The 11,864-nt window shown below is 39.1% G+C and overlaps 2 protein-coding genes across 2 annotated transcripts; both read left to right on the top strand.

The window, feature by feature from the left end:
• The first annotated feature begins 216 nt into the window (after positions 1–216).
• LOC111342740 (uncharacterized) lies at positions 217–3,479 on the top strand. Its single transcript, XM_022949856.2, has 3 exons — positions 217–546; positions 1,373–1,474; positions 2,322–3,479. Exons 1-3 carry the CDS (start codon positions 465–467, stop codon positions 2,603–2,605), a joined length of 468 nt encoding a protein of 155 aa, XP_022805591.2. The 5' UTR covers positions 217–464; the 3' UTR covers positions 2,606–3,479.
• A 546-nt stretch (positions 3,480–4,025) lies between these two features.
• LOC111342738 (proton myo-inositol cotransporter-like) lies at positions 4,026–11,341 on the top strand. The gene is made up of 5 exons (XM_022949854.2): positions 4,026–4,521; positions 7,241–7,400; positions 8,691–8,896; positions 9,674–9,797; positions 10,489–11,341. The coding sequence occupies exons 1-5, from the start codon at positions 4,053–4,055 to the stop codon at positions 11,279–11,281; spliced, it is 1,752 nt and encodes a 583-aa protein (XP_022805589.2). The 5' UTR covers positions 4,026–4,052; the 3' UTR covers positions 11,282–11,341.
• Positions 11,342–11,864: the final 523 nt, after the last annotated feature.

Below are 11,864 nucleotides of genomic sequence, written 5' to 3'. Positions count from 1 at the left end.
CAGGCTAGAACAAGATCCAAGGCCTGGTAATTCGGATGTAATATTCTGACAACGTCCTGAAAGGGATCCTGATGCAGTAAAATTTTTTCGGAAATTTAATTTTTTTTTTAAATTTTTTTTGATATTTTAAAAAAGCCGTAAGCAAACCGCAAGAAAACTTACTCCAACAAGACGTTAATTCGTTCAGTCCTCCAGCTTAGCGACCAGTCCCTAGTTTGTGTGAATCAGTGAACCTCGTCCACCCCTCCCCAATGTAGTTTTATGGTTGGATTGCGCAAATAACTGGGAATGAAGTTCAGAGAGTATTAACTGTTTGGCGAAGGTAACAAACCTAATTGAAAGTCCCATACTCTGAAAGTACTGTTAAGAGAGGCCTGGTTACTCTCTGAGAAATCGTTAGCGCCAATGCTCGATAAAAGGTTAACCTCAAAGAACCACGAGGTTTAGAATTATCTAATAAAAAAATGCATCAACAAACAGAGACAGTGAAGCGTTTTCACGCAAAACCTCAGTGGCAACAAGTCCTCGCAGTCAGCTCTTTTATAGGTGAGTAAAAATCTGCAGAAATTTTTATTCGGAATTTTATCTATTTATCACTAGATATATCTAACATGCTTTGCATTTGGAGAGAATTTCTTTGTCGCTTATTTCTGATTCGCTTTCAAATGACTATCAGAAAAAATAATGAATTTTTAACAACCTGCAGGGATTTGTTTCCGATCTCTTGAATGGCAGCGGGTATATTTGTATGTTCTGGTTGTTCAAGTCCATATTTTTTTGTCAGGTGGATTCACAAAAAAAAACTAGGTTAGAAATAAGTGTATAACCACGTGCAAAATATAATACAACAACCGATCGGAAAACTGGAAAACGTCACAATAAAAACTACAATTTAAACATAGCAAATTTTCCGAAAACGAAAAAAAGGCAGATGCTCGGTTCGCGATCAATTTTCGTTTGCACTTGATTAGTACAAGGAGGAGTGTTAACTTTCTTGGCCAATAAAAATAGCAGAGTAAAGTAAAGCCAAATAAATGCAATAATCACGGCATTCATTTGGAAATTATTTTAGTATAAAGATTACAGTCTCCTGATTAAGTCAGGCCTGTACTATTTTTAATTTTTTTTTTTTATTTAATTTCGTACTTTTTATCAACTATTTCTCTGCATTTTAGTAGCGCAAAGCTGTAGGAGGAAATTTTGAGGTCGGGAACCTTTTGAATCTAACGAATTTCAGGTGTTGTGGTGAGCGGTTAATCTTGTAACGTAACCCCATTCACTCGTTCCAGTCCACTTCCTAACCACTCGAAGTTGCCATCGGTACAATCGTTACTCCGTAAACTTTGACCGGCCCATCATTTCTAACTTTCAGGCTTCACTCTAGCAGTGTGGTACAATTTATGGAATACGGGATCACGGATACCACTCGAGGGAACAGTATCTTCATCTTTGGTTCATGAACAAAGAGGAGAAGGTGAGTGCGGCATACAAAAACTTACCATACGGTTGGCATGGGTAAATTTGGGTTCAATTTTCTTTCTCGGATATTTTAAGACTTGGCTGGGGCAGAGGGGGGACGGGGGACTTAAACGGAAGTCTGGTTGATTCGCTCTTACCCTCCTTTGTAAGTCCATAATACTACCCCTGTCCCCCCCCCCCTCCACTCGCATCCCAAACTTCATGATAAGGGAAGCAATTCACTCTACCGGCTTAAGGTGATTCCTCAGTATTGCATTGCGAATCCTGTACTACGCATGAAAATAATGTAATCAGGCAAATAAGCGAGTCCGCCGCATTCCAGGAACGTGGAATGGACCAGGTGACGAGGCACGATGGTCTTTAGCTCTTGAACGAGTTCGGTGACCTATGGTGTGCAAGTTACCCCCTCTAAATTGTAGTGTGCACGAAGCCCGATACTTGACGATGAAAATTGACCCTGAGCGCAACGACTCGTGGAACGTTTTGAGTCAATTTCGTTTCAAATTGCATGATTTTTCCCACAAATTATACATCAAATTGTTCCATACGTTCGAGACTTTCTATCTTTTAAGTTTTTTTCAAGTGTTACTTTAAAAAACCCTTGCTTCCAGCTACTGCAAAATGTACCGAGTATCGATAAAATAACGCTCGCAATTAGTGCTAGTGCAGGCATTGTGGGGTAAGACTGGCCGATCACATCTCTCAAAAAAGCACGGTGACCTATCTTTTTTATTGTATTTTTCGAAACAGACATTGGTAGGGAACATATAAAAAAGTTTGAAAAAAAAAGGTTCAATAACTTAATTTTTTGAGGATCCTTACACTTTGAGTACTTTTCACAGGAGTGTATATGACTTTGAAACTGAAATGCTTCTACTGCGATTCTCAAGACTTCGGTACAGCATGGGAAACTCTTACCCAGGACACCACATGTCAGGACAGTGTGTTTTCAACTTGTTTTCGGAATCAGACCCTCCCGGGCAGACAAACGACTGAAGTTATTGATCTCATAAGAAGCTGTGAAGAGAAATGCAAATGTTCAGACGAGGAGGGCTGGTGTGTGACTCCAGAATGCAAACGTCAAATGAAATGCTGTTGGGGTCAGGCGTACTGTGAAAAAGATTAAAAGTGAGACAAATACAGTTGTCGCGAATGGAGTTTATTTTTTGTCTCAATATTTATGCATATGCTTTAGGCAACGTTGCGTATTGCAGATCTATTATCATGCGCAATGCAGGCCCACTACTTTTCCCGCCATTTCAAGCTTTTTGTAACTGTTGGACGCTCAAGAATTGTGCAAACTTTTTGGAATACAGCATTTGTTTATATTCATTTTTGTCTGAGTTTTCGAAGCTTACGCTCAGTCTTCGTGACATTAAGACCAAACACTTAACTACGCCTGGAAGGAGACCGTGAAAGCGTCGCTAAACCATAACTACCCCCCCCCCCCGAGAGAAAACACTTCAAACATAAGGACCGGAAATATGACGATGGAAATGATCACAGGCACCGCGGAGAGGGTGGGGCTGGGGGGGCTTTAGCCCCCCACTTTTTTGGCTGATTAAATTATTATTTCAATTTTTAACTTAAAATTAACTTAATGTTAGCGTTTTTTGGATGCATTTCTAGCCATTTCAGAAGAATAATATTTCAAATTTTCCCGGGGGAGCATGCCCCCGGACTCCCCTAGTTGGCTCACGCTTGCGCGTTTGCGTTAGCCCCCCCACTTGTTAATACGCTCCGCGGGCCCTGGATCATCACAGTTAGGAAAAAAAAACAGTAGCTCCCATACTTGTAACGATGTCTTTCACTCTTAATTTTTAGTATTGAAATATGATTAACAGCTTCTTCAATACATAATTGTAGAAATGTTTTCTTTTGCTTCTCTCTTTCTAAGGGATTCTTCGACACATGATGTATAAATTTTCCCGTGCTTATTGGTCGAGAGCCGTTTTTGTACTTTTTTTTTTGCAGTGAAATGAAAACCTCGCTTTATGAATTTTTGTTGCTTATATTTATAATAGAGCAAACGCACAGAAGCAAGAAGAAGCCAGCTTGCGGTAGATTCGTTATTTATATGCATTTTTTAAGCACGGGGAGGCAAGCGTGAGAGCCACGCGAGAGGCCCTCGTAACCTTTGTCGTACCCACCCCCCCTCCTTCTCAGTGACTTGAAAAACGAAAAGTTCACGAGAAACCACATTCCAAGCGACTTACCCTCAAGATACCATGGATCAATGAAGAAATCTTCTTGCAAATAAAAACGCGCATTCTTGGTTTGAAAAAAACATTCAAATGCTGTTCGTGAGTATTGATAATAGGAAAACGCTCTCCAGCTGAATTTTTGAAAAAGGGGGCGAGGGTTGAAGTCTGCTATGCTATTTCAGGTATTTGTAAAATAAAGAAAATTATAATAGTTTGTGAGGGTAAAACGGAGCAAAAGCAGCTGAGAAATATCGGAGGTACGAATGTAAAGTGTCTAGTCTTCATCGTAATTGGTCGAAGTCCACCGCTTTTAATTTTGGGTAACCTCGCTCGTTCCAGTTCTAACTCGGTTGAAGACTTGAAGAAGAAATGATCGAACTGATTGCTTTGCGTGAAGTGGACGAAACGTGTAGCGACATGGAACACACCAACGATCAAACACCTCTCTTTGATAAAGAAACCGAGCAAGAAGTCCTGGTTCAACATTTAGATGAGACAACGAGACAAGGCACCCCGCCATACGTGTATTTCCTAACCGTATTTGCGGCGATCGGGGGATTTCTATTTGGTTACGATACTGGTGTTGTTTCCGGAGCAATGATTCTTATAAAACAAGAATTCCATTTGTCGTCTTTTTGGCAAGAACTCATTGTTAGTGCAACAATCGGCACAGCTATATTGAGTTCTCTCCTAGGAGGTTTTCTGAATCAAAGGTTTGGAAGAAAACCCATGCTTATAATCTCTGGGCTGGTGTTTACAATTGGTGCTATTGTGATGGGAGTCGCTCATTCAAGGGAAGTTCTTCTTCTTGGAAGGCTTATCGTCGGCCTGGGAATAGGTAATTAATCAAAATGGAATCCAATTATTTTTCTAGTTTTCGATTGTGGTTGACTTTAAATCGTAGCTCGTTTTACGATGATGTCAGGGAAGATATTCTTTTGTTTATATTTAGTAACATACGAACGTAGGTGTGGAGTTAATTTAAACGTTTACCTAATAATTTTCTTGCCTTGAAAGTAGTTGTTATGTAAAATATATCTATTTGTCCATTTGCGTGCACTACGTGTACACCATGATTATCTGAGCAGGTATCTCTTATGGGACAACTCCAAATGGCCATGCGAAGCAACTTCTATCATTCTTAGGGGCCGACCATTTAACTTTTGAGGGGGGGGGGGGGGGGGTGGGTGGGTGGGTGATTTCTGGTCATCAAGAAATGTTTTTTCAAGTAATTTGCTGTGCAGGATACTTGTCCATTTTAAATGCTCTTTTTTTCTGTTACATTTTGGCTGCATACAATTTTTTTCTTCCAACAAACGCTTGCAGGAAATTTTTTTTCAAAATCACCCAACCCCCCCCTCAAGAGTTAAATTAGTCGGCCCCTTACCAGTCTGCATTAACAAATAATTTGGATATATCAACAAAGTTGAAATGGTAAATTGGCCACCGTAATCAATTTACCATTTCAACTTTGTTGATATATCCAAATTATTTCGTTACTCCCACCGACGCAGCCCCAAACAGTTTCTTTCGAAACTATCAGCCTTTATGCATTAACAAATAATGGCTTAAACCCTTTCACTCCAAAGATCTCTTAGCAATTCTCCTTACTGTCTGCCAGACAATTCTCATGATGTGAGTTTGGAGAAGTAGGTATTGGATCAACTAATGATCCCTTGATTTATAATTTTCTTTATTCTCATCACTTGTCTGCTTGATATTGTATTGATATTGTAAGGAGAAATTCTGTCTTGGTCACTCATGGGAGTAGAACAGTTAAGGTGGCTGAATACAGTTTTCGCGTGCGCTTTTGCTGACACAATTCAGCACGCGCACAAGGATTGCAAAAAACAAACATGCTGTCAGTAGAGCGGTCATTTTATTTATTCAACATGTATCTGCACTATCTGTACTATTTTTCTCTATAGTTGGTGCAGTGTATTGAGGGCTTTAATCTTTCATTACTAAGATATGTTAGAAAAGCTAACGGTGCAAAGAACCCTACAATTCTCAGCTTTTTCGTCATTACCGAGAGAGCCCAGTTAAATGCAGTGCATGCGTAGTAAGTCAAAAATTTGCAATTGAATGGAAAATTGCTTTCTCAGAAGTATGCCTATTTCTTGAGAACCACCATTAGAATTTCACGAAATTTGGCACGAAAATACTTAAATAAGTAACTGGAGTATTGAAAAAAATTGATTTTTAACAAAAGAAATTGTAGATAATTGAGTGAACCTTCAACAGGGGATAATTAAAGATCTCTCTGTTAGATTGTTAGCAAAATGGTGCTAACTTTTGAGTATAGTTACAAGCTTGTTGCATGCAAATTATAAAGAAAAACTAATGACTAGAATTTCTACAAATGAACAAAACCGATTTTAAAGGCCTGTTTATATTTATTCATGTTGCCATGGCAATGGTACATACGTCAGCTTAACTATCAAAAAAACAAAGTTTGTGTTGTTAACTTGCTTTCTGCCAGTTTTGGCGACTGAGAGATCAAGGGTTTTAGAGAAAATGGTGAAAGAAACACCGGTATCAAAAACTGTGTTCAGCCACCTTAAAGGTAATGTCATGTTTCCATTTCATTGTGTCATCTGTTAAAAGTTGTTGATACAGCTGAATCTTTATTAAGCAGAACTGTATCAAGTGGTCCCCCGTGGGATGCAGTCAGTTTTTGGTTGTCCCAAAATTTTTCCCCTTTATTACAGTAACTGTAATTTTTATACCTCTATTATATGTTTATTGTCACCCTTTGCTGAGTCCCAATGGCCTGTTTGTATTGTCTTACACTTATCATAAATGGTCACATGGGCAGGACTGCTGCTGGTGACTGCTGCTGTTTTATTAGAACCACTCAAATTAAACAAAAAATTATCTTTCAAGTAAATTTAATCCATATTTTTCTCTTGAAATCAATGTAAGTAGTATTTTTGAGAGTGTTTATGTACACGAAGAGGTCATTTTTAGGATATGATGGTGTTTGAATCATATTTTATAACACCAACATTCTGTATACTGGGTACAGTGAACATACGAAGTTCCGATATTTTGAACTGCGGTTATAGATACGTATGATGCACGATCCTCACAGTAGAGAGCGCTATTTATGCAATAGCAAAAATCAGACCTGAAAAAAATCAGGCCTGTATGGGATTTGAACCACTGACCTCTGCGATACTAGTGCAGCGCTCTACCAATTGAGCTAACAAGCCAACTGGGAGCAGGCCGTTAAGTTGATTCATAATGAACAGGCCTGATTTTTTTCAGGTCTGATTTTCGCTATTGCATAAATAGCGCTCTCTACTGCGAGGATCGTGCATCATACGTATTCTGTATACTGTATTAAGCTGTTAACTTGTATTTAATGGTTACCCTGCCATTTCATGTGGGTGACAGCTAAATACAGTTTGACTGTACTTGTTGTTCCATCAGTGTCATTGTTCACCTTGAAACAGATATGGTCAACTTCAAAGAGGTATATGTTTGACATTTAAGGGTGCAAATTTAAAATGAATCACAGAGCCCCCTCAAATATTCTGTATTGTTTTTCACAGGGGGAGCGTCAGTGACAGTCCCAGTATATATTGCTGAAACCGCTCCGTCAAACATAAGAGGTCGTCTTGTCACCCTCAACAATCTTTTTATCACTGGAGGCCAGTTTATTGCTTCAGTGATTGATGGCATCTTCAGCTCCTACAAAAGAACAGGATGGAGGTGCTTGAATTGATAATTTATAAAGTTTTTGAGTAAAAACATTAAAGTAGATCATTCTCTCAACACTCATAGACTACTTTCATAAATGGCTGCCAGATTAATATTCTTTTGTTTAAATTTAAATTAGCCCTTCTGGCCTTGCTTGAGATCTTCAGCTCCTACAAAAGAACAGGATGGAGGTGCTTGAATTGATAATTTATAAAGTTTTTGAGTAAAAACATTAAAGTAGATCATTCTCTCAACACTCATAGACCACTTTCATAAATGGCTGCCAGATTAATATTCTTTTGTTTAAATTTAAATTAGCCCTTCTGGCCTCGCTTGAGATAATGTATTCTTTTGAATTTTGTACTGGAGAACGAGGCCAGAAGGGCTAATTTAAATTTAAACAAAAGAATATTAATCCTGCAGCCATTTATGAAAGTGGCCTATTTCACTCAACAAAGTTAAAGGTAAAATGCTCTGATTTCATGGGGGGTAGGGGTAAGGTTGTAGGGGACTTCAGGTTTTACACTCTAATTTCCAAAATTTAGTAAGTATCTGCTTAGATCTGACTTCTAATTTTTTATAAATTTATTTACCCTGACTCCCAAGATCCCATTAGTAAATCTTCTTACTGTCTGCCGTACAATTCTTATAATTTTAGTTCTGACAATTTGGTTTTGGATCATCTTGTAATCTCCTAACTGATATTTTTTTTCATTCTCATAATCTGTCTGCTTGATTTTGTATTGTTATTGTAAGGAGAAATTCTGTCTTGGTCACTCATGGGAGTTAAATATTGAGGAGAATTTTTGTTGTCAAGATATCATCTCCAAGGTCGACATTGGTCTGTAATCTACTAGATCATAACCTGTTTTGCTGTCAGAATAATTTAGAGATATTTTAATAAGACAATATCTGTTAATTGTTCCAGGGTATTTCAGAGATTAAAAGTCTCAAACTTGCAAAAGGTTTTTTTTTACAGGCTGAAAATGATTTCTCTGTTTTTTTTTTTTAGCAGGTGAAGTGGGGGGGGGGGGGGGGGCAGGCAGGGGCAGGAAAATTCTTGCATGTGAAAGAAACTCTCCACTACAAGATTTGCTCAGATGGGGGATTTTCTTCACCAATTGAAATGCTGACTCTGCCAATAAGATCTTCACTAATCTGTTATGGCAAATTTTTATAAATTCATGTCTAAATTCCTCCTAATTTGAATATATCAACAAAGTTGAAATGGTAAAATTGGCCTCCGTCCAAGTCCTAGTCCATTATTGGAAAATTTTGCATTTTTTCCCTCTATTTTTGTAGATTTATGCTTGGTTTGGCAGCAGTACCATCCATTATTATGTTCTTTGGCTGTCTAGTGCTCCCAGAGAGTCCCCGCTGGCTTGTTAGTAGAGGTTTGTCTCAGCAGGCAAAGAAAGTTCTTGTCAAACTGAGGGGTACAGACGACGTGAAGGATGAACTTTTAGCGATGCAAACTGTTTGTGAAGAAGAATCACTCCGTGAAACTAGTGAGTAGTATCTGTTTCTTTTACCACTAATACTTTCAGGGTTGAATGAACCTTTAACACCCTAACATCAGTATGCATATTCTCCATACTGTTCTCTATACATTTCCTAAGGTGCTGACAAAGAGAATTAATTTTGTTTAACAATCAAGAGCTTCTTTAGTTGGTGATCATTTTCTTTATTCTCATGACCTTAATTTGTGACTTAGGGGTGATATTGTATGGAGAAATTAGATGCCAATCACTAAGAGATCAATGGGTTAATGAAAGAATTTTGAATACTAGAAGGGTTGGGGTTGTTGTCTTAGGCAAACAGGAAGCTGTAGACACTGTTTGAATTTTTTTTGGCTAATTTATATAATTTTTCGGCAATTTTTTTTAATCGTGGAATTTCATTTTTGGGTTAAATTCTAGAAAGAAATGACCTGTTGAAATATGTCGAAAACGTGGAAAAGCTGTACTCACGATTTATTCGCTTGATTCGATTTTGCTATTACACTTCATTTACATCAGATGAGTAAGGAGTACTCTCTTAAACTCTAAACGAAGTTCAAGTTAATGCACTGTATCCTTTACAATGTGATTGGCTGAGAAATTAAGGTCATTCAAGGTTGCGTCAATGGTGGTCTGATCATTATCTGGGAGTCATATGTTGTTTGGTTACGTAATAGACAAAGGAAATCACTTATAATGTCCCCAATTTTAAGACTAATAAATGTATCGTACAGTTTCCAACAAATACAACTGAGTCATTTTGAAATATTTTGATTTCTTTTTTAGAATCATTTTCCTTTACACAAAGCATAACATTTCAGATGGCAACTACGAAAAGTACGAGGAGAGCTCTACTGGTGGGCTGCATGTTGCAGGCGATTCAACAGTTGTCTGGGATAAACACAGTTATGTAAGCGAAAATGTTTTCTTAACTTAATAATAATAATAATAATTAATAATAATTGTATTTATATAGCGCTAAAATCCACTAATTGTCCAAAGCGCTGTATACCCACCCAACCCACCCCAGGGGAGGACATCCATCACACAGTAATCTCGTGCGTGGGAAATTAACGTCTCCTGCCCCTAACCCTGCAGGAGACGGGACCTCCATTTATTCGTCCCTATCCGAGAAGACTAGAATATCTAACCATTTCTTGATGTTAAAGAAAGGAAGCATATTCTTCTCAGTTAATTTTAAGACCCTGAGTGTTGGTCCGGCCGGTATTGAACTCTCGACCTCCCGCACAGCAGTCCGGCGCTCTCCCAATTGAGCTAACCAGGCGGCGGTTAAGGAAAGGTTCTAAGGAAAGGTTGATATCTCTTAAGTAGCCGCTATTAGCGCGCATGCTCCAACAGCAAAGATTGAATACTAAATAACAACACACACAACTGACATACGAAATTTCACTAACAGCCACCTTTCACAACGGCGGGGAGAGGACGGGGTGGACCTTCCCCCGTCCCCTCCCCCCACCGTCCACTCCTACTCTAATTCAAACTTTCCTATCGTAAGCTTGTAACGTTAACTCACCCTAACAGGATGCCGATAATGGAGGTGAGTTCGACTGGGCAATTCAGAGTTTTCATGTTATTTCCAGGTACTACAGTGCAACGATTGTACAGATGTCGGGCATACAGGGAGACCAACTGGCCATCTGGCTGGCTGCAGTGGTCGCATTTGGTAATTTTGCTTTCACCATCGTTGGAGTGTTTCTCGTAGAGAGGTTAGGACGCCGTAAGCTTCTTCTTGGCAGTCTTGCAGGGGTCACTATCAGCTTGTTTCTACTGGGTGGTGCATTTTACATGGCGACGCAACACGATGCTGCGATCACTTTTCATGAGAAAACGTCGTTGGATATCAACAGCAACAAGTGCCCCGCTACGGGGTACTGCTTGGATTGTCTCAAAGAAAAGTGTGGATTTTGTTCAGCTAAAGACCCCGCCAATAATCTTATAAACGGTTCTTGTGTTCCAATAAATGTATCTTCTAGTGATAACATGGCCGCTTTTGGTAGATGCAGTCGCAAGGACCATTCAGTAACATGGTCGTACCAAGCGTGTCCATATAGGTATGCTTGGTTAGCCATTGTATTTCTTGTTTTATACATCGCTGCGTTCGCTCCGGGAATGGGGCCGATGCCGTGGACAATAAATTCTGAGATATACCCCTTGTGGGCCCGTAGCACAGGAAATGCATTTGCCACAGCAACGAACTGGACCTGTAACTTGGTGATTTCCATGACTTTTCTCTCTCTGACTGAGTGGATTACGCATTATGGTGCGTTCTGGTTGTACGGGGGAATTTCGTTTTTTGGCTGGTTGTTTTTCTTCGTTTATCTCCCCGAAACGAAAAAGAAATCGCTGGAAGAACTGCAACACTTATTTTCATAGTATGCAATAATCTTTTTGTATTTTTATAATTGAAATTTGTTATGAAAAGTTAAAATGGCCTGTGACCGAATAATTCCTTTGGTTTATCTCAGATGTTGTGGGAAATGTGAAAGAAGGCTTCTGATTTGATCAAAACCGAAAACCACATACAAAACCGTCAAAACCGATTAAAATTCACGTCCCAGTTATCAAAACACTAAGCGATCCGATACAGTGGTGACAAGACGAGCACGCAGAGACTTCGCGGCTATTCGAGATCAGCGAAAGCGGAACTCAAATAGGAAAATACAAAAACCACATGGGATACCAAAAGCGAAAACCCGCTGGTATTTTTGACGGAAACCGAAAAAACAAATGCTGAAAAATGGAAAATCCGCGAAATATAATGAACACCAAAACCGAAAAACTGAAGTTTTTTTGGCACCAAAACCGAAAAACCGATCTCAAAAATAGCCAAAATCGGAAATCGAAATGCCCTCCCTCCCCCACACTCTATTTAAGGCTTCATACTTTCCTGCGAAGCGCTAATAATGCGGGCGTGGCTGCCAAGTTATTGGACCTGCTAGTTCTGTAAAATACAGTT

This window comes from Stylophora pistillata, chromosome 5 (assembly GCF_964205215.1).
Source record: "Stylophora pistillata chromosome 5, jaStyPist1.2, whole genome shotgun sequence".
Taxonomy (NCBI): Eukaryota; Metazoa; Cnidaria; class Anthozoa; order Scleractinia; family Pocilloporidae; genus Stylophora; species Stylophora pistillata.
The sequence above is the reverse complement of the archived record's forward strand: the minus strand, read 5'-3'. Positions and strand labels throughout refer to the sequence as shown.

Excerpts from the sequence above, each read along its gene's own strand:
- LOC111342740 (XM_022949856.2), top strand. The coding sequence starts at position 465 with ATGCATCAACAAACAGAGACAGTGAAGCGTTTTCACGCAAAACCTCAG. Across the intron at positions 547-1,372 it reads CGCAGTCAGCTCTTTTATAG|GCTTCACTCTAGCAGTGTGG; the intron begins GTGAGTAAAAAT and ends TCTAACTTTCAG. Across the intron at positions 1,475-2,321 it reads TCATGAACAAAGAGGAGAAG|GAGTGTATATGACTTTGAAA; the intron begins GTGAGTGCGGCA and ends TACTTTTCACAG.
- LOC111342738 (XM_022949854.2), top strand. The coding sequence starts at position 4,053 with ATGATCGAACTGATTGCTTTGCGTGAAGTGGACGAAACGTGTAGCGAC. Across the intron at positions 8,897-9,673 it reads AGAATCACTCCGTGAAACTA|AATCATTTTCCTTTACACAA; the intron begins GTGAGTAGTATC and ends TTTCTTTTTTAG. Across the intron at positions 9,798-10,488 it reads TCTGGGATAAACACAGTTAT|GTACTACAGTGCAACGATTG; the intron begins GTAAGCGAAAAT and ends TGTTATTTCCAG.